Here is a 25,661-nt window from a genome sequence, read left to right on the forward strand (position 1 = left end):
TTATTTTGCAATAAATTTATTCCTCATGAATTCAGTAAACTGTAAAAATTAAATAATACATTTTTAAATTAACTTCAACAACCGTGATACAACCCAACGAGCGCTTCCTGAATAGCCCGCAAACAGGAAATGTTCGTCTGGAATCCGCCGGCTCGCTCGCCCAACGTTTCCGCCCGGATGTGCTTGATGTACCCGTTGCTGCCAATGTCCGCCAGCGCCGGTGGCATCGGACCCTCCTTGGGGAAGACTTGCGCCTCGTACACGTACGTGGGTCCTTCCTCGATTCTCGGCACCGGCAGGAACCCGTGCTGGGACTGGAACTTGATTCCGGTCGAAAAGTGGGTTGTCTTCGGTGGCGGCGGGGCCATCGGTTTGGGCAGGGGAATGTGCTGCTTTTCGGCGCGCTGGGCAAATTTGTCCACGATGGCGCTGGCATCTTCGTAACTGGCCATCAGCGAATCAATCAAATCTTCCTTGTTCTTCGCCTTCTGCTTGCGATTCTCCGCCTCCATCATGGCCAGTTCCTTCTTCCGTTGGTCCGTTTGCTCCTTCTCTACCTCAATCAGCTCCTCCAGCTCGATCTCATCCTTGCTCAGTTTGGTCTTGTTTTTGAGAATTACGTCGCGATTCTCCTTCTTGTACTGCTCGATTCGCTTATTTGTGTTTATGATGTCGATGTTGTTGCACAAATTAAACACAATCTCCTCAATCATCTCCAGATAATCGTTGTATTCGGCCAGCGAGTTGAAATCGTCCTCTTTCTTGTTGAAATCCTTGAGAATCCTCTTCCGAATCTGAACCTCCTTGTCGACGTTGGAATCCTCAAACAACTGAACTCGGAAATTACTCCGACGCAACGCAACATTACACTCGGGACACGAACCGGAACCTATAAGAAAATTAAAAAGAATAAATAAAAATTAATTAATTAAATGTTTTTTTTTTTTTTTTCAAACACGAATCCAAACTAACCCTTCAAGAAGAGCAACTCGACGCAACTTTCGCAGAGCGTGTGACCGCAAACGTTGACCATCAGCTTGAGCGACGGATTTCGGTACTTTGTGGTTTTGCAACGGGGACATCCTTGATCGTCCATTTCGTCTTCAAATTACACGAAAATTGCCTGATTTCACCCAAAATAACACAAACTGAAGCCAAACTGCTAAACAAAACTTCGCTGTTGAGCAATGTTTTGAATCGAAACGTCAACCCGCGGTGATCGAAAACGACATCAAAATAAACAAATTGAAGTCTGCACCAGACCCTAGCCGGTACAGGGTGATCTTGCAGAAAAAAAAAATCATCCGACTTCCGCCGCGTGTGAACGAGGGTGCAGCACAATGGGAAATCTCTCCACAACACCGCGCAGTGCACGGTAAACCTACACTCAAAGTAAAAAGTATCATTTTTAAAAGGGTATCGAAAATGTGCTGAATTTGACATACACCCTTACCAAAAATCATAGGGCTTTTGTTAATTTGATTTGGTTAACCGCGGTGGATTTTCTTGAAATAATTCGAACTGTCAAAAATCCACCAATGCATCTACCGGTGGATACTTTTCTACCACAGATTTTTGTGCGATCAATGTGGTAGATGCTTTGGTAGATTTTTGACAGTTCGAATTATTTCAAGAAAATCCACCGCGGTTAACCAAATCAAATTAACAAAAGCCCTCATGATTTGTTGAGTTCCAAATCCCACACTGATAATCAACACTACACACTGTTCGGTTCACTTTTACACACTTGTATGGGATTTTTCAGTTCAAGTATGATTACACGAAAGTGTGTACACTCAACCCCCGTGTGTGAACTCCGTGTAGAAGGGGTGTCAAACTAAAAAGTGACCCCGTTCGTTTGACAACAGTTGGTGTCAAACCATCGGGGTTTGAGTGTAATCATACTTGAACTGAAAAATCCCATACAAGTGTGTAAAAGTGAACTGAAAAAAGTGTAATGTAATGTGTTTACCAGTGCACTTTTCATACGAATTTTTCAGTTCAACCCATATAGCCATTTTTATGGTTGTAGTACCTGAACTCAAAAAATCGTATGAAAAGTGGGATTTGGAACTCAAAAAATTCATGATTTTTAAAAGGGTGACGCCGGGTGAATTTAAAAAAAAGGATAGAAAGTATCCTTTTTGCCTTCCTCACCTCACTGAGGCAAGGTAATAAGATCACTCGAAAAATGAACTTCTTAAATACACGTCCTAGATATACCTTCACGTATACCTATCGACTCAGAATCAAATTCTGAACAAATGTCTGTGGGGATGTGTGTAGACATGATTTTTTTTCCACACGATTATCTCAGAACTGGCTGAACCGATTTTGGCCGGATCCGCCTTATTCTGTTCCTTTTGGGGTCTCCTAAGACCCTATTAAATTTTATTCTGTTTAGTAAAGTATTTAAAAAGTTATGCCAAGAAAAACATTTTTGTAGATACAAAAAAGGGTAATTTTTTGCATAACCTCAAAAGGCCGGGTCTTTTTGTTTACATGCGAGAGTTGCGCCAGATGCGAAACGCCCGGTTGCCACATCGCTTCAAATGAGAGTCTGCATGTTTTCTGGAAAAGTCTGTATCAGGTATATATTTTTTTCATAAACTTATTTTCATGATTACTTTGTAAATGTGAGGAAGGCAGCACCCACCATGGTGGATTAAGAAACGTTTTGAGGATTGAAAGTACCCTTTTGAGGGATACTTCTGACTTTGAGTGTAGAGATCCTGGAGCTTATTAGAGAACGGTCATCTCAAACCAAAAGTACCAATCGAAGCACGAGAACTGTCAAACGGAGGTACCAATCCAGCATAAGACAAAGGATTTTACTCGTTTATTACCTCCGTTTGACAGTTCTCGTTCTTCGATTGGTACTTTTGGTTTGAGACGACCGTTCTCTAATAAGCTTCAGGCTCTCTAGGTAAACCGGGTTGGCAACATTGAATCAAGTTGGCTAGAGGGGGGGTAGGGGGGGGGTCCGAGGCCGTGTTAGGCTCCATACAATTTTTTTTAATTTAGATGGAAATGTTGCGTTACGTAATATAAGAACGCTCCCAATATGTATGTAATAGAGTTATCTAAGGCCGATTTTAACCTAAAAATCCTTCGTGTACGAACACGCAATACATGCACACGTAGATATTGTCCGTTTCTCTCGAAGGTACACGCCGCGTGGCATTTCAGAATGTGCCGTAGACACTGTTGCCAGCGATTTTCTGCACTTATGGTGCAATAAAAAAACAATTCCGGCAACAATGTCATGCAATTCGAAGAAGAAGATCAACAAAAACAAAACGCACAGGTTTTGCAGCGCGACTGTGTTTCAAATGTAGGTGGCGCCAAAATGAGGTTACTTGCCAAAAATCGTATTCCTTTCTGCTGGAGTGAAGAACAACATCGCTTATTTCTCATGATTCCCTGCATCAATCTTAATGAAACTGGTTACAAAAGACGAGAAAATTTTTTTTGAGCATGAGCATGAGCATGAGAGACCACCCATGGTTGTCCTTCTCCGTTGCTGAACAGGACCGTAATATCCTATCAACACAACCGGTCATACGCTTCAACGATCAAATAATGTTTCCCTTATCAACAGCATTCATGAATGCGCTGAAAAGATAAAACATCACGGTCATCAAAACTAGAGCCGTTGCTAATAGGAAACAGTCATTGGCCACCAACGGCGCCCGCCATGTCAGTTTGTAGATCTCGAGGGAACGGGACGGGAATGTTAGTTAGCACAGGCTGCTACCAAGGGTGGGTTCTATACGATATCCACACCCCCGCGTGTGCCGGAAAACTACTTCTACTTGGGATTTTGTTAGTGGGAAAGGGTAATGGCCAGGATTCATCATAGAGGATGATGATGTGGCCCAATAATCAATGAATTTCGTTGAGTGATAGGGTGATGTATTATGTATTCTCAAGGCAAACAATCGGATGATGCGGATGAGACCATTCCCGGTTATTTGGTGTTGAGTTTAGCACAAATGATTTAATCTTAGACAGCCGGCTGTGGAAAGATAGAATCAAAATTGTGTGTGATTAAAAGGTGAAATATTATACTCAGCGTAACACATTTACGTAGAGTTGACCTGAGACTATTTATACTTTTAAGTTTTTATAAGATGAGCGACCAATTAATTACTGATGAGTTATGAGTTATCTGAAGGACTTGAACAATCGCGTTGAAACAATATTTGTCACCGTGCTTTACGAGCTATAATGCTAAAATGTGATTTCGCGGGAAACGAAAGGTCAAATATAATTTATGCTAACGCAATTAAGAACGAATCTTCCCATGAAACAATCGCAAATCATAGAGCAAAGAAACTCGACTGACTAACGAGAAAGACGATCGCGATATTTGAACTTTACAATCTAATTAAGAAGAAAAAAAAGCCACGTCAATAGAAAGGAATAGACAAACATACAGGTAACCACAAAACGGACTGCCTCAACTGTCATCGTGACAACCAGAGCAAGCCGCATATTCACACACACACACGCGCGCACTCACCCGACAAACTCACCGACGACGAACGACGCGAAAAAACATGCGATCCGTCGGACAGGCATCGCAAAACGGACTAGCTCAACTGTCATTTTTCTACCAGAGCCAGCCGCACCTTCACACACACACGCGCGCACTCACCCGACAAACTCACCGACGACGAACGAAAAGAGACGAGAAAATTTTTTTTGCTTAAAAATAATGAATATCAATTTTTGGGCGCGTAAAGAAATGTGACCTTTTTCTTTTAAAAACATGTTTTGGAACACGAAAAAATGAGTTTCCCCGTATATATCAATGAAACAAACAGTTATATAGTTGATAACAGAGGTGTTAACGTATATTCAACAATTTTTATTGTTTTTTGACAGACTTTCATGCCAAATAGTCCAATTTACTATCTTTTTTCATAAATTTACAGTTTTCTCATAGAAAAATCAAACAAATATTGGAACATAGTACACCAAATTGTTGGAAATAATTTTTCTCATCCGAATCCGGCATAAGTTCTGTAAAAATGTTGATAATGAAGGAAAAAACACATTTTTACAAAAAATCATAGGTTTACGCTATTTGTTCATAGGTGGCGACATGTGTCTATTAGCTTTGCTGCAAATTCTCTATAGAGTTATCTACGTGCGCATGTATTGCGTGTACGTACACGAAAAAGATTGAGGTTAAATTTTGTATCGCCCAGCAAAACAAATGGTGTGCTAGTGTGCGTGAGCTCGGCCTTAGATAACTCTATGGGATTTGACAGCGCGCATTTGCCGAAAGTGCGGCGCGTCGTTTCGAGGCTGGTATGCCACGCGTCTTTTTCGGGAATACGCGCAATTAACTCTATACTTGGTATTTACGTGAGATTGATTTGTGTTTCACCATTAAAATTTGGTTTGGGAGCGTTCTTTTATTACGTAACGCAAAATTTGGGATTTTTTACCGACCTCCTCCCCCCCCCCTTCGTAACAAATCGTAACAGATGAGCGACCCCCTTACCCCCCTGTAACGCGTAACGCAAGGTCTTTTTGCATTTTTTTAAAGAATTCTTATAGGAAAATTTTACGTTACGTAACAGAATTTTTCAGCACTCCCCCCCTCTCCCCCTATTTTCGTAACATTTCGTAACAGACACCGACACCCCCTCCCCCCTAACTGCGTTACGTAATATGTAAAATAACGCTCCCTTTGTTTGTGTAGAAAATCCTAAGGTCGACCGCTGTACCGACTCGTCAGTGACTACAGTGTAAACAAGGGTTGATAGTGGTACGACCGAAGGAAAATAATCGTAATAAATAATTTTATCATCAAAATAAACGCACCCAGTGATATCAAACCAGCAATGTTGTTCTCTATACCAACATCATTCTTGCAGCGAAGTAAGTAAAAAGTCATGTTAAATATGTAAAAATTTTAGTTGTTAAGTTTATTGACAAAAGACAAAAATAAAGCAAAACATTTTATTGGAATATCCCCGCACTTCACTTGGAGCGCTTGACTTGTGGCCGCACTGTTTGGTTTACACCTGGGTGCTGAATAGACAAAATGCGTAACGTGATTTTCGAATGCTCCCCACTGCTCCAGTTGCGAAACAGCTGTAAACGTAAACAAAGTAGAATGCTGTGTTCAAGCTCAAGCGTGACTTATTTTTTGTAGCTAAAGTGATTTGTTTTCAAACATTGTGGGTCTGTTGGAGCTAAACTTTTCGTTGAAAAATGAAATGTTCCGCGCGTTTTTGTTCTTACACTAAACGATGGACGGCCAAAGAAGGCCTTTTTCGTTTTCCACGTGACGAAGAATTGCGTCGGAAGTTGGTGGAGTTTTGTGTATCTGAGGAGCCACCGAATGGAAGTTCGAGGCTGTGTAGTGCTCACACCGTCTGGAAAAACAAGAAGCAAGTTTTGTACAAGAACATAAGACCCAAACGAATCCAAAAACAATGTCTATTCTATTATGCCCATCTCGATTTCAACCCTCTTCTTAACATTTCTAGAGTTTTTTTTTATAAAGCTTAGGGGAAATTCTCGTATGTTTGGCAGGTTAAGCTCACGCTCCTAACTCCATCCAATTAGCTGATTTTCACTATTTAAACAACTAATTTTGCATAACTTTTGATAGAAATTTACTTTCTCACTTCTTATTGAACTATTTACGAGGGGCAGGACACAGTTAATCAATTATTTTTACACTAATCAATTAGCGCTGATTTTCGTCAACTAGCTAATTGATTAGCGCTGATTTGACATTCCATTCCCATCGCATATTAAGTTATCTTGTCGTTGAGAAAAGTCATTTTGACAGCTTGAAAATGATCTGAACGGCAGGAAAACCTAGGAAAACACTAGACTAAGTAAACTCTTGTGCGGTTTTATCCGGTGCAGGCAGGTTCCAGGCACATCCGGAGCATGGATTTCGGCATGGCCTCAACCAGCAGCAAACTCTCGTTGGAGGCCTGCTAAATCCGACCAATTTGGTGCTGCACAGGAAGGCGAATTGAAGATTTTGGCCAAATGAGAGCAGGAGGAGCGCGGAAAGATGCAGCAGGCCTGCCAGTTACGGAAGCTAGACGATGGGATCTGTGGTGCTCACCTAAAGCGCCAACATCTTGGCAGGTTGTGAGGATAAGCCTCACACATCCACAAGGGGTCAGTCGAGTGTCAAACACAGAAGTGAGGGCACGCAGAACCGATAAGTGTACGTACAAGTGGCGAGTGTGACGGACACTGCAGCGACGAGGATGGGATCCTCGCATGGATCCCGCAACCGGTAAGTTCGTTCCGTTTATTCTCCACCAGCTGCAAAGGCTAGCGAAGCAAAATAGTTTCAAAGTCAGGTGGAGTATTTAAACGAACGAAAGTGCAGTGACGTCAGCCTCAGACAGGAAGTTTATCCGGATTCACCGGATTAGAAAAAGTAAAGTCGTGTTATAAAAAAATTGTGCAGTCGTGTTGGAAGAGGAAAAATGATGGCATCTTATTTATTGTGGTCGGTTTTCAAATGGGATTCGGCCATTGAGGTCGAAACGACAGCCCACATAGAAAAATGGGCGGAAAACGGCCAAAAAGCGGGGACGTTTTGCCTGAAAGCGGGCCCGATTTTCAGCACGCTTTTTCCCCTCGTTGTGGCCCATTGCGTGCCAGAATGCAACATTTAGGCGGGCGTTACGCATTTTGGTTGCTGTGTTACGCCCGTCTGTGGCACGCTTTTGGGCCCGTTTTGACCACGATAACGGGCCTATAAATGGGGGACCGACGTGCCGGAAACCGGGGGATTTCTCCTTCCTGTTTACTTCGGATTTCAAGTTAGGGCGATTAAATAAAATAGGGTGACAAATAAACACGACAGATTATTTTTTTATTTAAAAAAATATTTAATTAACAACAAAACTTAAACTAATTACCTAACTAGCTAAACAAAATATAAGTTGGGTTAGTATGTTAACAGGACTTTAAATTGATTTTATTGGTAATTTGGACAAATTTTAGTTTATTTTAGTTAGATTTCGTTAAATTTAGCTAAACTTAGTTAAAATTAGTTAAATTCAGTTAAAATCAGTAAACTTTAGTTAAATTTAGTTGAATAAAGTTAAATATAGAAAAATTTAGTTAAATTTATTAAGATTTAATTAAGTTTAGTTGAATTTAGTTATATTTAGTTAAAATTTGTAAAAAATAGTTAGATTAAATCAAATTTGACAAGGTTTCGTATAATTTCGCTTCATTTATTTCAAATTAGTAAACTTTGGCTAAATTAAGTTAAATCAAGTGAAAATTAGTTAAAATAAGTTTAATTGACTTAAATTGAGTTATATATAGTTAATGTTAGTTATATTTAGTTAAACTAAATCAAATGCAGTAAAATTTAATTAAATATATTTAATTTTAGTTAGATTTAGTAAAATTTATTTAAATTTAGTAACATTTGATTAAATTTAGTTACATTTAGTCAAAATAAGTCAAATTTTGTTACATTAAGTAAAAGTTAATTAAGTTTCGTAAAATAACGCTTAATTTATTTCAATTTAGTAAAATTTAGTTACATTCAGTTAAATTTAGTTATACTTAATAAAACTTAGTTAAATTTTGTCAAATTCAATTGAATTTAAGTTAAATTTAGTTATATTTAGTTAAAATTAGTTAAATTTAGTTCAAATTAGTTAAATTTAGTTTTGTTTAGTTAAATTCAGTTAAATTAAGTTAAATTTAGTTGAATTATGTTAGACCTAATTAAATTTAGTTGAATTTAGTTACATTTAGTCAAAATAAGTCAAATTAGATAAGAATTAGATAAAGTAAAATTTAATTAAGTTTCATTAAATTTCACGTAATTTATTTCAATTGAGTAAAATTTAGTTAAACTTTGTTAAATTAAGTAAAATTTAGTTGTGTTTAGTTAAATTCAGTTAAATTCAGTTAGATTTAGTTAAATTTAGGTCAATTTAGTTAGATTTAGTCAAATTAAGTTAAATTTCGTTAGATTTAATTAAAGTTAGTTGAATTTAGTAACATTTAGGCAAAATAAGTGTGTAAAATTTCGCTTAATTTTGTTCAATTTAGTTAATTTTGGCTAAATTAAGTTATATTAAGTTAAAATTAGTGAAAATAATTTAAATTTAGTTAAATTGAGTTATATTTAGATACATTTAGTAAAATTTAGTTATATTTAATAAAACTTAGTTAAATTTAGTAAAATTTACTTAAATTTAGATAAATTAAGTTAAATTTAGTTGAATTTAGTTATATTTAATTAAACTTAGTTGAATTTAGTTACATTTAGTCACAATAAGTCAAATTTAGATAAGAATAAGATTAAGTAAAATTTAATAAAGTTTCGTGAAATTTCACCTAATTTATTTCAATTTAGTTAAATTCAGTTAAACTTTGTTAAATTTAGTAATATTTAGTTGAATTTAGTTAGATTTAGTTCAATCTATTTAAATTTAGTTAAACTTAGTTCGATTAGGTCAAATTAAGTCGAATTTAGTTCAATTTAGTTAGGTTTAATTAAAGTTAGTCGAATTTAATAACATTTAGGCAAAATAAGTGAGTTAACTTCGGCTAAATTAAGTTATATCAAGTTAAAATTAGTTGAATTAATTTAATTTGACTTAAATTGAGTTATATTTAGTTGAACGAAATTTAGTAAAATTTAGTTAAATTTAATTAGATTTAATTTAATTAGGGGAATTTAGCTATATTTAGTCAAAATAAGAAAAAATTGGTTAGATTAAATAAAATTCAATTAAGTTTCGTAAATTTTTGCTTAATTTATTTCAATTTAGTTAAACTTAGTAAAATTTAGTAAAATTAAGTTGAATTTAGTTAAATTTAGTTAAACTTAGTTCAATTTAGTTAAATACAGTTGAATTTAGTAAGATTTAAATAAATTTAGTTGAATTTAGTTACATTTAGTTAAAATAAGTAAAATTTAGTTAGATTAAGTAAAATTCAATTAAGTTTCGTAAAACTTAGCATAATTTATTTCAATTTAGTTAACTTTGGCTAAATTAAGTTATATTAGGTTTAAATTAGTGAAATTGAGTTCAATTTAGTTAATTTAAATTACATTTAGATACATTTAGTCAAACTTAGTTAAATTTAGTAACGTTTAGTTGAATTTAGTTAAATTGATTTAAATTTAGTAAAATTTAATTGAATTAAGTTAAAATAATAAAATTTAGTTAGATTTAGTTAAAATTTAATTAAATTTAGTAAAATTTCGTTTAATTTATTTAAATTTAGCTAAATTTGGCTTAATAAAGTTATATTTTTTTTAAGTTCATTACAATTGCGGTTAATTTACTTTAAATTGGATAAATTTAGTTCGATTAAGCTTGATTTCTTTGAATGTACTCAAATTTAGTCTTATTCTCTTTAATGTGGCTAAATTTGAATAAAATCAGTTTAAAAAAGTTGAATTAATTTAAATTAAGTCGAATTAAATTTAATTTAGTAAAACTAGGTTAAATTTAGTAAAATTAAGTAAAATTTTACTGTATTTAGTTAAATTAAGCTAAATTAAGCAAACATAAGTTTAATTTGCATAAATGTGGTTAATTTAGCTAAATTTAACTAAGTTTAGTTAAGTTTGGCTGAATTTAGTAAAAACAATCTAAATTAAGTTAATTTTTTTGTAAAATTTGTTGAATTTATTTCGATTTTGTTAAAATGAATATTATTAAGTTAAATATGACTGAATTTATTGATATTACTAAAATTTGGCTAAATTTTGTTAAATTACGTTACATTTGGTAAATTTGGAAACCTAAATTTAGTGAAGTTTAGTAAATCTATGTTTAATTTCATTGAATTCAGTTAATATTAATATTTTTAATAATCTTTGACAAATTTATTTAAATGAAGATAAATTTATTCAAGTTGATTTGAATTTAGCTAAATTGATTAAAATTTAGTTGAATTGATTTTAATTTAGTAAAAGAATTGAAATTTAGTGAAATTAATAAATAGTAAGTAAAATTTTGTTCAATTTAAGTCATGTTACTTAATTTTAAGTAAATTCATTTGATTTTTGTTTAATTCAATTTAATTCTGTTAAATGTAGTTATATTTAGTTAAATTAAAGTAAATTTAGAGTAATCTTGTTCAATTCAGTTAAATTTAGTTAAATGTAGTAAAAATTAGTATAAATTTAGTTAAATTTATCTAAATTGAGTTAACTTTAAGTAATTTAGTGATATCAGTAAAATTTAGTTTAAATTCAGCTAAATATAATTAATTTTTGATAAATTTATTGAAATGAAGATAAATTTAGTTAAGTTGATTTGAATTTAGTTAAATTGATTCAATTTAGCTAAATTTAACTAAATTAAACTTAAATTTACAAATTTTTACTGCAATCAACTAAATTTATTCATATCACTAAATTACGCTAAGTTAACTCAATTTAACTTAATTTAATTAATTTTTATCACATTCAACTAAATTTAACTGAATTGAACAAAGTTATACTAAATTGACTTAAATTTAACTAAATATGACAACATTGAACTGAATTGAACTAATATTAACAAAATTTACTTAATTTACTTAATATTAACTAAATTTTACTAATTTTTAATGAATTTAACTAAATTTTGAATTATTTTACTAAATTAAATCAATTCAACTAAATTTGAACCAATTTAACATAATTAAAATCAACTTAACTAAATTTATCTTCATATAAATAAATTTACCTAAAATTAACTAAATTTAGCTAAATTTAAACTAAATTTTACTGATATCACTAATTACGTTAAGTTAACTCAATTTAGCAAAATTCAACTCAATTTAACTAAATTTTACTACATTTAACTAAATTTAACTGAATTGAACTAAAATTAACTAAATTTACATAAGTTGGTTTGAATTAAGTTGAATTGATTCAAATTTAATTGAATTGATTTTAATTTAGTAAAATAATTAAAATCTAGTTAAATTCATTAACAATTAGCAAAATTTAGTTCAATTTAAGTAAATTTAGTGTAATTTTGTTCAATTCAGTTGAATTTAGTTGAATGTAGTAAAAATTAGTTAAATTCAGTTAAATTTAGCTAAGTTGAGTTAACTTAACGTAATTTAGTGATATAAGTAAAATTAAGTTTGAATTTAGTTAAGTTGATATGAATTTAGTTAGTTAACTTAACGTAATTAAGTTAATTCAACTAAATTTGAATCAATTTAACTTAATTCAAACCAACTTAAAAAAATTTAGTTAATTTAGTGTAATTTTGTTCAATTCAGTTAAATTTAGTTAAATGTAGTAAACATTAGTTAAATTTGGTTAGATTATGGTAAATTGAGTTAAATGAATTGAAGAGTGGCTAAATTAAGTTAAATTAAGTTCAATGCAAATAAATTAAATATCATTAAGTGAAATTCAATTGAATTTATTTAGCTTTATTTACATTTTTATGAATTTTGTTAAATTTATTTAAATTATGTTAAATATAGTTTAAGTTAGTTGAATTTAGTTCTATTTAGCTAAATTTAATTTATTTTAGCAAAATGTATTTAAATTAAATTGAAGTTTTAAATGAATTGAAAACAACTTAAATTTCAATAAATTTGGCTAAATTTGGATAAAATTAGTCAAATTTGATTAAATTTGGCTAAATTCAGTTGAATTAAATAATTTTAGCTAAAAAAAAGAATTAAATTTAATCATATTCAGTTAAATTTATTTAAACGTGGTAAAATTCATTTACACTTAGTGCAAATTGGTTAATTTACGTTAAATTTAATTATATTAAGTTAAATTTAGGTTGATTTGGCTTTTTTATGCGTGCAAAAATTATAAAAAATATACATTATTTTTAAAATAAGGCAAATGACCTTAATTAAATTATGTTTAGGAAATTTTAGTTAAATTTACGTATATTAAGTTGAATATTATTTAAAATAAATATGTAAGTTCAATTGAGTTTTATTAAGATAAATTATTCTTAATTGAGTAAATCTCAGTTCGATTTTGTAAAATTTAGGTAAATACAGTTAAATTAACTAAAATTTAGATAAAATTTGTTAAATATTGTTACTCTAAGTAATGTTTAGTTAACCTAAGTTAACTTTAATATAATTTATGTAAATTTAGTTAAATTAAGGCATATTTAGTTGTATAAAGTAAAACCAGCCAAATTAGCAAACATAAGAAAAAAAAAATGCTCATGGAAGCTTTGCCGAAGTGACCTCAGCCGGTACCGACGTCATGACGCCCCCTGTGGAGATGCAGCATCTGCTGCAGCGAGTTGGACAGCACGGCCACGGTTGATCCGCCGAGGAACATTGAGTTGCCATTGGTGACGGCGCGGATAATTGGTTCGCTCCGGCGGCAGACTGCGCTGGATGTTGGGGCAGACGTACTGGACAAACTGCAGAATGTCCGGGTTGGCTACGAACGATTCGACGGCTCGAACATCTTGTCTCTAGGTGTGGAAGCTGTAGCTCTTGCTGGGTCGGAATGCGACGCTGTTGACTTGTCGGCTGCCGTTGCTGTTGGTTTGTGTCGGCCACGACGTTGTTCGCGGCGTTCTTTATGAGCATGCGGCGCAAGACCTCGCTCTACACCACGGCTGAAACGCGATCCGGATTGGGCGCCACTGTTGCAAGTGCCGCCATCGGTCCGTAAACTCCTCACGTTGTCCCGCTGGCCTAACCTCTGCTTCTCATTCCCCTCCGGCGGCCATATCCTCCTCGATGACCGTGTCCTGGAGGCAGTTGTGGTGGTGGTGGCGGTGATCGTCGCCGTAGCCGCGGTTGTTCTCTAGAACCACGTGGTGTTTGGCCGTTTTGCTCGCCGGAGGTGCGCCTGCCCGTCGTGAAGACGGCTGCTAAACTTCCGCAGCTGCGATGTCGTCCTTGATTTTGTTCCGAAGCTGATGTGCAGCACCCTGAACGAGGTTCCTCCTTGGTTTGGCCAGGGCCATAGCGGCCGTTTTAGTCTCCGGGATGCTTGCGGTGCGCCACTTGGAGAGGTGGCGGAGGAGGAAGCTGCAAAGTTGTCCCCGGTGGTTTTTCCACAGTCTGGGGAAATCATTCAAAACCTGTTGTCGGGAAATGTAGTAAAAGCTTGAATGATTAATTAATATAACTAATTACCTTCAATTCCGCCAAAACAAAAAAAAACGCACCAACTAACAAACTGCTTTATCACGTTTGAAAAAAAAAAGCAAACACAAAAGTTTGACAGCTTGCGCGTTATGAAAAATAGGGTAGTGTGTGTGCTGGCGAGCGCGCATGATATTGGTGTGAGTGCGCAACACAAAAATCGAAATTTTTAGGGTGTGTGTCTTGGCTGAAGAATCTTAACTGGCACTGGCGATGCCCGATAATCGCCCGCTCCCCCCCCCAAAAGTTAGAGTGGGAGGTTAACAGGGTTGCCATCGCAGCGGTAAAAACTGTTCCGAAACAATCTCCTCGTTTGACAAAATGTGCATTATGATGACAAAACAAAATCCGAGAAGAACAAAAGAGTATCGGTACAAATTTGCACCTGGTTGAAATGAAGGAAACTGAATCCCAAATCAAAGATGTCATGAGCTTCGAGCTCGGGTATTGGGCTTTGAGCCCGGGATGGAGCTTCGAGCTCGGGTGGGGCTTCGAGCCCGGGGTTGGGCCACGAGCCCGGGATTGGGCTTCGAGCCCGGGATGGAGCTTCGAGCTCAGGATTGGGGCTTCGAGCCCGGGGTTGAGCTTCGAGCTCGGGATTGAGCTTCGAGCTCGGGATTGGGCTTCGAGCCCGGGGTTGAGCTTCAAGCTCGGGATTGAGCTTCGAGCTCGGGATTGAGCCTTGAGCTCGGGATTGAGCTTCGAGCTCAGGATTGAGCTTCGAGCTCGGAATTGGGCTTCGAGCCCGGGGTTGAGCTTCGAGCTCGGGATAGAGCTGCGAGCTCGGGATAGAGCTTCGAGCTCGGGATAGAGCTTCGAGCTCGGGATAGAGCTTCGAGCTCGCTAAACAAACAAAAACTCTGAGCTACGAGCTCGTTAAAAAAAACAAAACAGACCTTCGAGCTCTTTAGGAGTCTGGGCTCCGAGCCCGTCGAAAACAAAATCTCCGAGCTTTGAGCTCTTCAGGAGTCTGAGCTTCGAGCTCGTTAAATAAAAACAAAACTTTGAGTTTCGAGCTTCAGCTTCAGAAGTCGGCATTTGGAACTCGTTGAAAAAAAAAGACGGAAATGTGAGCTTAGAGAGACAAAAACAGCTCAGAGTCTATAAGATTGTCAGTCAACTGAGCCACGAACTAAAAAAAAAACAAGCAGCGATCCTAGCAAAAAGTAAAAGTTTCGTAAATCAAAACTGAGTTTATATAGGTCTCATAAAAAAGGAATAATATAAATTACCGACAAAATAAATAATTAAAATATTTAAAGTCTCCAGAACCCTAAAATCAAAATAAAAACAGTCAAAATTGAGGGGATCAGCTCAGGGTGCAACATCATCGGGACGACTATCAAACATTCTTGTCCATCACTCTATAAAACAGACACTAAGTATCATACGGTAATAAACTATTGAATAAAAATATTTCAAAAACATCAATTTACATATAATACATCTCCTAAGGAAGTAGCATTGCGACTTTGTTATTCGATTATATCTCAGGCGAACGGTCATTATGATATCGCTAGAAGTTAATAATCGTTAAACCATTTATATTCTGTAATTCGTAGCCAAGAGCAAGCCAATAGTTTTATATTAGTTAGGTTATCGTTATTTGAATACAAAAGGCTACATTTTACATCTATTAGAGAAAACGAGATGTGGTGCTCACCTAAAGCGCCAACATCTTGGCAGGTTGTGAGGATAAGCCTCACACATCCACAAGGGGTCAGTCGAGTGTCAAACACAGAAGTGAGGGCACGCAGAACCGATAAGTGTACGTACAAGTGGCGGGTGTGACGGACACTGCAGCGGACCGGTGTGGCCGAGCCCCGCAGGGTGCCACAGGATCGATAAGCAGAGCACGGCCATGATGTCATAAGGACTAAAACAGCAGATCTAGGACGCCGCTAGAAAGGAATCGGAACGATGGATAACCCAAAAAAAAGAAGATCCGGCACGGCACGGTCTAATGCTTTCGAAAGAGAAACAGATCAAGTGTGCAACAGCTACTCCCACCTGTCTCTCTTCCGTAAGCGGGGCCCATTCCAAGAAAGGACTAATTGACGGGGCTATGAGGACTCCGGCTCCGAAATGGACGCTTTTTTCGACGTCGGGAGACCGACATGATTGGCATTCGCCAAGCCACCGATGTCGGTATGTCTTCCGCGTCTAATCATCCTTATCATCCCCAACGGCTAGTTTCGAACTCTACTGCTGCGATCTCGGCAGCGATTCTGTTCCGGTGGCAACCGACATTTGCCCTCGCCCGTTGATCTAAAGGCCGGCGGATGTACCGCAGCGATGTGCTTGTGTGGTGGAGGCGACATCGTCTGCGATGCCCGTCGTAGAAGTGAACGTGAGATCACATGACAGTGGCATGACCGTGGGCTCCACGTCCGAATGATGCTTTTTGCAGGAGAACATATTTCTGTTTTTTTTATTTTTCAAATTTTGAGTTATTTAGTGTAACATTAAACAATTTCCATCAAATGTCCACCCCTAAGTTAGGTTTTTGCTTCAGCAGCGTTTCATAAAGCTCGACGGCCTCCTCGCCGGTCTTGACCCACAGCAGCACCGACGTCGGCGGTGGCTATGTCTCCGGCGTCGGAACGCACACCAACAAGCCGTTGTTCTTGCCCATCCCCCGCACCGGTACCGTCTCGTTCAAAATTATGTTAACAAAATCTGGCCGATGCTGGTGTCGGCCCGCACCAGGGCCTGCACCTTCCCGTCCATCTTTTTAATGTGCAGCGTTCCGATGTAGTTGCCGTTGGCTGTGCGTTCCGATGTAGTTGAGTAGTTGCCGTTGGCTGTGACGAACAGATACTGCACGGCTTGGAGAAGATGCTGTCCTTTTCGTTGACCGACGTGAACTCCACCTTGAACGGTTCGTCCTCGTCGTCATCGGTGGTAGCCTTTTCGTCCGGCTTACTGTCCTCGGTGGGTTTGATCACGTTGGGGAATCTGAAGCCCGTTCCGGTCGTGGAACTTGTCGAGCCAAACCCGAAGCTGAATGATTTGTCTGCCGGTGGAGTCGGTGCCGCGGCCGTGTTTGTCGTCGTCGCTGGCGCGACACTTTCAAACGTGAGTCCGCTAGTGGCCGGCTTTACGGCCGTTGGCTCCTTTGTGTCCACCTTGCTGATCTTGAAGATCGGCGTCAGCTTGCACATCGAATTCTCGGCCACCAAGTTGAGCGCCTTCACGTTGGCCGCATACTCCTCATCCCCGGTGTGCTTGCCGGCGTAACCTGCTGTGTCCTTCTTCGGCGGGCTTCCAATCCGGGAAAAGACCTGCTTGCTCGGGTCGGTCGTGGCAAAGATGCTGGCTCCCCGCGCGGACGTCGTGGCCGCCGTCCCATTCGTAGGTTTCGCGATTCCACTGAGAAGCGAAAATGGACTGGTTTCTCCCTCAGCAGGTTTCAACGCCGGTGTCTACGTCACCCTGGCGAATCCCTTGAACGCACCTTAACTCCGACGACGATACACCGCTGCCCGCGGGATCTTCCGGAATCACGCGTTTTTTCGGCTCTGGACGTCTGGACAAATCAGCCCACCTCCTCCTCATCGTTCCAGTTGCCGTGGTTCAGGTCGGACTGTGCACCCCGTTTGGCCATCTTGCCTAGAGAGTTTTGCTTCGATATTTGAGTCAGCCGGAAGAAGACCACACGGAGACTTCGTTCAGAACCAGGTTGGTCACTTCAATTTCCAAACGTTTTCTTTACGTTTGTTTTGTTTTGATGTTTTGACGTGTAACCGTCGTATCCGTCAGCCCAAGATAACATTTGAAGGGTAGGAATACGCTAATTGATTAGCGATAATTCTAATCAACTATTTGTAAATTCTAATTGACTAAACGATTATTATTAATTAATTAGGGCATGTGTCTCACCCCTCGACTATTTATCACTCGATTTCAGTTGAAAACGCTTTTAATTGGGTCCTAAAATGAAGCTTAGATTGCTGATATTATTGTTTACAGCGATAAAGCTTATTTTTCTGAGTACAATAACCCTTTGTACGAGCACAAAGAGTTTAAAATGGATTTTTAAATCAATTTTGAAAAATTAACCTCGCGGTCCTTCTTGACAGAAAAGCTCCTACTTGACAGCTCGTTCCAAGGGGACCATAGTTGATCCATCGGAAAAATGTTGTCTTGTCAAAAAAATTTTTTGCATTAAAATGAAAAAAAGTGATCAGAAATGGTTTTTTATCGTGTTTTTTACCGTTGTACATAAAAATTGACATATGGCTTTAGTACCCAATTAGTTTTAATTGAATGTCAAAGTTCTGACCTGCCAACATAAGAGGCACGCTGGAATTAGATGCTGTTCCCCTATAACAATAGTTTATTGGACTTTTTTAAAAAAAAAAACTCTAGATTTGTTAATTTCGAATCATTCCTCAAAAGCTTGACGCCACCGATTTTTTATTTCGGACAAAAAAAGATCGATTACAATACTTGCTACTTTTCCCTAGCTTTTGGCGAACAGTAAATTGGTTCCACTTTGACAGTTCAAAATTGAGGCCGCTTTGCGGACAACTATTCCGCACCCAGGTTTACACACACAAAATTGAATCGAATTTAAAATGGCGAAAAGTTTTTAAAAACGTTGCTCAACCAAAAATCAAACAGCGCGCCAAAAAGTGTAAACGTGACTGACTTTACGTATAGAGTTATCTAAGCCCGAGCTCACACACACTAGTACACCATTTGTTTTGCTGGTTGGTACAAAATTTAACCTCAATCTTTTTCGTGTACGTACACGCAATATTAATAATTTCGAGAAAAATTAGAATCCTGCGCTCCAATTAATCGCCGCAGAAAGATATCGTCGCAATGGGAAAACCCAGGAAGACCTAGAGAAGGTCGGAGAGTAGGCTTAGATTTTTTTTTCAAATATTTGTTGACTGTCAATCTTAGATTTTCGAAGGAACTTTGTCTGCTGGCTGACGATTGCTTGTTGGTTTGCTGTGGTGGAATCTGTGATTCTGAGACTTTTGCGGCCGGCTTGATAGTACCGGATACCGGGTCGGATGGCCACACAGCGTTGGCTCCGTCAGCTTCCCCATCTTTGGAGAACTTTGTGTCCATGAATAAGCTAATCCGGGCATGCCCAGAATGGACACTTCCTGATGGTTAAGGTCAACGGCCTGAGGGCTGTCTTCCTTGATTTTGATGACGCTAAACGGCACGTCTCGTGACGAGTAAAAATGGCAAAATGACCAACAATTTACCGAAACACGGTTCCACCAAAGAGTTCTTGAGTATTTCTCTCTGGTTCTACGCAAACTATCAAAAGAATCTGACGAAAAATCTCTGCACTCTGCAATAGCCGGGGAACGAGCAACCGAAATATCCAGTTTTGTCAAGAATTTAGTTTCCATTTTGATTCTATTTATTTTATCATCTCATCTCAAGTATACACAAACAAAACAAAAATCCATTAGACTGGAACATCGGAACCGGTCCCACGATCTTCGGTGGTCCCATCCAGAACCGTATTTAAGAAAAAGCGTAAACTGGTCATGCGACGCGTCGCTACGTATAAAACTTGATGATTTTGAATGGAGAGTCTTTTTAGTGTACACCTTCGTCTCATGGGCCGGTTCCCATGTTCCCCGGTGGTCACATCCGGAATCCGTTGTTGGCAAACAGAAAAGTATAAAGCGTAACAAAATCTCTACCACATCCCTCTAACTGCGTTACATAATAAAATAATTATGTTGCGAAGAAGCCTCAGGATGGATTTAACATTTTAATCAAACATGACCCCTGCAATAGAAGGAAGAAGATAAATTTTAAATATTAAATATCATTTCCATTTGAAACGCTCACCTCCAAAAAGGACTTTCAAAACAAAAAAAAAAATAAGCATAAACAATTGAGCTGAACTGACAGCAATGTAAAATAGAAATAAAAACGATTGCTGCGATAATTCGAAAAATTCCTTGCGCTCCTATATTTGAGACCCCTTTAATATAATCACCAAAACTGATTATTTCTCAATACGCGCAATACATGCGCACGTAGATAACTCTATGAGTGAAAGGTGAACAAAATTGGGATAGGTGGCGTTATTTTTCCAATTTGGTGGGGTGACTGTTAGGCCAAAAAAACTCATAGATGGCGCTAATCGGTTCCATTTTCCTTGCGTTCCAGCATTTTTGACAAGCTGTCTGACCTTTTTTAAATAAACTTTGGCAAAATGCGCAGGGCAAAAAAAAGAAAATTCTAGAAAGTCGAAAAGGTCGAATACATACAGCACACACACGCCACATAGTCAGACACACATTGGCTGTTGGCTGAGAAGGTCGAAAAACGGGGACGCTCCCTGCGACGGCAACGTTTTTGAAAACTTTTCGCCATTTTGAATTCGATTCAATTTTGTGTGTGTAACCAAACAGTGCGGCCAAAAGCCAAGCGCTCCAAGTGAAGTGCGGTGTTTGAGGAAAAAATTAAAAAGTAAAACAGTTTGTTTAAATAGTGAGCAGTGATTAATAATGGGTGATTATCATCATGATGCTTTGGTACCGGAGCTGAGCGCCAGCACCGGAATGGTCCGGCGTCCTTTCGATCCGACGGCCCACGATCTGGAAGCTTCGTTCCGGTTAACCCGGTTTGCCGATCTGAAGGGCCGCGGCTGCAAGGTTCCGAAGGATGTCCTGGAGAAGCTGGTCTCGTCGCTGCAGCAGGATTACACCCAGGATCCGGAAGCGGCGTACCTGTCCATGTCCTCGCCCCGGATCGGAATCGGTCTGGATTGTTCCGTCATCCCGCTGCGCCACGGTGGCCTCTGCATGGTCCAGACGACGGACTTTTTCTACCCGATTGTGGACGATCCGTACATGATGGGAAAGGTGGCCTGCGCCAATGTCCTCAGCGATCTGTACGCGATGGGAGTGACCGAGTGCGACAACATGCTGATGTTGCTGGCCGTCAGCACCAAAATGACGGAAAAGGAGCGCGACGTCGTGATTCCGCTCATCATGCGGGGATTCAAGGTAAGAATCTGGATGGGACCGGGAACTCATTACATAACCTGCAATTTGTTGTTCCTGTTATTATTGTATTAAATTTTCACCGGTTGCTGGGATCGGTTTTGCCTAGGGTTGACATTTGGCGCGAAATGCAATCAAAACATCAATCAGCTGATACCAACATAAATAACATAATTAAATTAATCATTCTTAACAGGATTCTGCCTTGGAAGCGGGTACATCGGTGACCGGTGGCCAGAGTGTGGTCAACCCGTGGTGCACGATCGGTGGAGTGGCCACCACGATCTGTCAGCAGAACGAGTTCATCGTGCCGGACAATGCTGTGGTCGGTGACGTGCTGGTCCTTACGAAGGCCCTCGGAACTCAGGTCGCGGTCAACGCGCACCAGTGGCTGGACCAGTCCGAGCGCTGGAACCGCATCAAGCTGGTCGTTTCCGAGGAGGACGTCCGCAAGGCGTACCACCGTGCGATGGACTCGATGTCTCGGCTTAACCGCATCGCAGCCAGGCTCATGCACAAGTACAACGCGCATGGTTCCACCGACATCACCGGGTTCGGTCTGCTCGGCCACGCCCAGACGTTGGCTTCGCACCAGAAGAACGAAGTCTCCTTCGTCATCCACAACTTGCCGGTGATTGCCAAGATGGCCGCCGTGGCCAAGGCCTGCGGAAATATGTTCCAGCTGCTGCAGGGCCACTCGGCGGAAACCTCGGGTGGACTGCTGATCTGCTTGCCCCGTGAACAGGCCGCTGCCTACTGCAAGGACATCGAAAAGCAGGAGGGATGCCAAGCCTGGATCATTGGCATCGTCGAGAAGGGCAATCGCACCGCCCGAATCATCGACAAACCACGAGTCATTGAAGTTCCCGCCAAGGAATAAGTCACATAAAATGCTGCAAAACACTAACTTTTTTGATTTCCACATTCAGCCGCACATTAGATTCAGCCAACCTTTCTTTAAAGCTTGTAACATTTCCAACAGTGTTTTTATACCTATTTCACACAACCACAAAACAGATACTTTTTAGCTGGTAAGATAAGTCTTGAAGAAACGCAACTATTTCATTTGGATAACAAGAAAAAAAAACATCAATACGGCAGTGAGAGAAAAAGCGATATACATATTAATTAGTAGATGTGTTATAAACTAGCATGTAAGGACAGTTTTATTATTTTTTTAAATTTTAATACGTAGCAGCGCGTCTTAAGCTGAGATCGAGCCATCTTTACACAGTAATGAGACGAGAAAGAGATATAAAAAAAGGATTAAACTACACAAAAGACGAATGCAGGATAGGTGACATTTTTCGTTCTATGAAAAATAAACATTCAAAATTATTTTCCAAAAACAAATGCAGTTAAAACATCTTGAAACGACAATTTTGTAGCTGATACTGAATAATATAACATAATAAAGTAAGTAAAAATTATATCTGTTGTTTTATTCAACCAGACAAAGTCTTTCCGCTTCATCGTATAAGTTTGTTTGCCGTATGTCTTGACAGCTATTAACAAGCTGAATTTTTCTGGTTTGATGTTGAGAGCATCACATTGTGTGGTTGCAGTTCTAGTCATGATTGCAAGTCAACTGCACATTTTTTGTTTTATCCTCAACACCCGGAAAATACACGGAGTAACATAATAAAGAAGGAAATACCTGCAACCTAACCACTATGACAGTCGACCAGCTCGTTGGTTAAAGGTGACCAAAGGCAACGTTCCGGTTCCAAACGGTACGTTCAAACAGGAAACAGAATAAGAATTTATTGAACTATGCAAAAAATCCAGAATAGAAGCTGCTGACCGGAATTCAAGGTAAGGTTTACTCGTTATTCAGGGTTTTGGGAATGCGAAAAAATGCCACGCTTTTTGAGAATACAAAAGCTCTCAGTATTAAAAAAAAAACAAAGCAACTAAAACAATCGAAAATCACAATTTGAAGTGTGCTTAATTTCTGTTTAGATTAACACATAATATCAACGAAGAAACTATCGAGAAATTAAAAGTGAGAGTGTGTGCAACATTCGGTGAAGTTGCTGTGAAGATTACCATACTGCCCCTGATCGCATAAATGTCCCATATGCATTTTCTTCGATTTCGAGTTATTGATGCAGTTTTGTTCAAAACTGTGTGCTCTTTCAAAAGAGCCTTCAACATCCAGTGCTTTGTTCTAGAAATCAGGAGGAAATCCAGTTTTTTCACGAAAACTTAACACGCAACTCAACACGGTTGATTTGTAGTTTGAATTCAAAATCTAACTGTTGTTTACTGTGTATTGTTTTCTTCTGAAAACTTTATTCGGGTGGATCATGTTTAGGGTTAGTGAATTTTCACGATTTCGCGGACAGCGTGAAAGTTGAAGATTTTCGTGAAATTGATCAATTTTATCCAATCAATTCTTTAAAATATAATACCATAATATAGATTTCATTCAGAACGACTTTTTAACCCTCTAACGCCCATGGTTACTCCAGAGTACCACTAATTTTTGGATTAAATTTCTCTGTTACCATTCTTTTTTTCAACCTGCATTAGTTAATATAGAATATTAACTAATAACCAATAAATTTTTGTCCAGTTTGGTCCATCCAGTTACGAGTAAAGGCTGATACGCAGATGGGAAGGAACGCAAAACTCCATACAAAAGAAACGGTCAAGGAAAGGGTCACGAAAAGATTTTTCTTAAGCGGTACGCAGCTGAAAAGTAACAAAAACGGAAAGATTGCGTTTGACGTTTCTTCGCGCGGTGCTTGTTTGTAATATGTTTTGATGAAAAAATCAAAGAATTGTAATTTTTCTTTTTGAATGCGACTGATAATTACAAACGTTTTAATAATTTTGTATTGGAGATAATCATATTTAAAATTCCCGCCGAATCTCAAAATGCAGAATAATGAAATTAAAAGGACAGATTTAGTTTTTTGGTTGAAATAGAGAAAAAAAGAAAGAAGTTGTCTTTGTAGATGTCGGCCATCGTGTCACCAACTATTTATTGCTAGTAGGCCAACCTCTGGATTACGAGTCCCCTGCGCTGTCCGATTGATCCACACTCGTGGGACCAAAATGAAGTAAATCGGAGTGAAATTAAACTTGACAATAATCATACAAATATCTATGTTTTTACTAAAAATACAATAATAATCTGAAATTTTGAAATCAAACCAAACAACAAATTCAAAAATATGAAAAACATAAATTTCAGAAATTTCACATAACATTTTTTTTAAATAATAAAGAAAATTTCAACAAAATTCAAAATAAAAAAAATGCAGAATTGAATAGTAATTATAATATTAAAGTTTTTGTAAATTCAATAGCTCAAAAATGTTAAAATTCGAAACGAATGTACAAGTCTGAATTCAAAAAGTTTGAAAATATAGAAATTCGTAAATACAAATTTGTGGCAGTGCGTGGCCGAATGGTTACGCTGTCCGCTTTGTAAGCGGATGATTCTGGGTTCGATTCCCATCTGCTGCAACCTTCCATCGGATGAGGAAGTAAAATGTCGGTCCCGGCCTTGGTTGTTAGGCCGTTAAGTCATTCCAGGTGTAGGAGTTGTCTCCATGCCATAAGTACAAACAACACACCAAACCAAGCCTACTCCGGTGGAATCGCTGGCGGCGGTTGGACTCGCAATCCAAAGGTCGTCAGTTCAAACACTGGGGTGGAAGGTTCCTTGGAGTAAAAAGAGGTTTGGGTGTTCTCCCCATTCAAGCCTTCGGACTCCTAGGTTCGAGCAGAAACTTGCAATAGAGACCACAAAAGACCTGGGGGTCGTTAATGTGGATGGTTTGATTTTTGAAATACAAATTTCCGAAAACCTCGAAATTATAACAATCAAAAACTCTATTTCTTCCAAAATTTAAAAAAAAATTAAGAGTTTGGAAATTTAAAAAATCTAAGAATTTAAGAATTTAGGAATTTAAGAATTCAAGAATTTAAGAATCTAAGAATTTAAGAATTTAAGAATTTAAGAATCTAAGAATTTAAGAATTTAAGAATTCAATTCCTAACTTCCTAAACTTGTAATTTCCTAGTTTCCTAACTTCTTAATTTCCTAACTTTCTAACTTCTTAATTTCCAAATTTCCTAGTTTCCTGATATCCTAATTTCCCAATTTCCTAACTTCCACACTTCCTAATATCCTAATTTAATTTCCTAACTTCCTAGTTTCCTAATTTAAAAATTTCCTGATTTCCAAATTTCCTAACTTCCTAATTACCTCATTTCCTCATTTCCAAATTTCCTAACTTCCTAATTTCCTCATTTCCAAATTTCCTAACTTCCTAACATCCTAATTTCCTTTCATATTAATTTCCTAATTTCTTAATTTCCTTGTTTCCTTATATCATAATTTCCTAATTTTCTTATTTTCTATATTTTACTAATTTGCTATTATCATAATTTCCTAATTCCCTGGTTTCCTAATTTCCTGATTTTTTGATTTTCTTATTTCATGATTACATAATTTTTTGATTTCTTTATTTCATAATTACATTTTTTTTTTAATTTTAGTTTTTCTAATTCCAGAATTTAAGAATTTCTAAT

General features: G+C 37.6%; 2 protein-coding genes and 2 pseudogenes across 2 annotated transcripts; 1 reads left to right on the forward strand and 3 right to left on the reverse strand.

Moving 5' to 3' along the window:
• Positions 1-1,222, reverse strand: LOC120414674 (CDK-activating kinase assembly factor MAT1). The gene is made up of 2 exons (XM_039575959.2): positions 973-1,222; positions 1-889 (listed from the first exon to the last, which is right to left on the reverse strand). The coding sequence occupies exons 1-2, from the start codon at positions 1,094-1,096 to the stop codon at positions 75-77; spliced, it is 939 nt and encodes a 312-aa protein (XP_039431893.1). The 5' UTR covers positions 1,097-1,222; the 3' UTR covers positions 1-74.
• A 15,483-nt stretch (positions 1,223-16,705) lies between these two features.
• Positions 16,706-17,196, reverse strand: LOC128092662 (nuclear pore complex protein Nup50-like; annotated as a pseudogene).
• LOC120414716 (uncharacterized) lies at positions 17,107-19,184 on the reverse strand (annotated as a pseudogene).
• Positions 19,185-20,417: 1,233 nt separating this feature from the next.
• LOC120414669 (inactive selenide, water dikinase-like protein) lies at positions 20,418-22,543 on the forward strand. Its single transcript, XM_039575946.2, has 2 exons — positions 20,418-21,116; positions 21,310-22,543. The coding sequence occupies exons 1-2, from the start codon at positions 20,616-20,618 to the stop codon at positions 21,991-21,993; spliced, it is 1,185 nt and encodes a 394-aa protein (XP_039431880.1). The 5' UTR covers positions 20,418-20,615; the 3' UTR covers positions 21,994-22,543.
• Positions 22,544-25,661: the final 3,118 nt, after the last annotated feature.

The sequence above is a fragment of the Culex pipiens genome, chromosome 2 (assembly GCF_016801865.2).
Source record: "Culex pipiens pallens isolate TS chromosome 2, TS_CPP_V2, whole genome shotgun sequence".
NCBI lineage: Eukaryota > Metazoa > Arthropoda > Insecta > Diptera > Culicidae > Culex > Culex pipiens.

Excerpts from the sequence above, each read along its gene's own strand:
- LOC120414674 (XM_039575959.2), bottom strand. The coding sequence starts at position 1,096 with ATGGACGATCAAGGATGTCCCCGTTGCAAAACCACAAAGTACCGAAAT. Across the intron at positions 890-972 it reads CGAGTTGCTCTTCTTGAAGG|GTTCCGGTTCGTGTCCCGAG; the intron begins GTTAGTTTGGAT and ends ATTTTCTTATAG.
- LOC120414669 (XM_039575946.2), top strand. The coding sequence starts at position 20,616 with ATGGGTGATTATCATCATGATGCTTTGGTACCGGAGCTGAGCGCCAGC. Across the intron at positions 21,117-21,309 it reads TCATCATGCGGGGATTCAAG|GATTCTGCCTTGGAAGCGGG; the intron begins GTAAGAATCTGG and ends CATTCTTAACAG.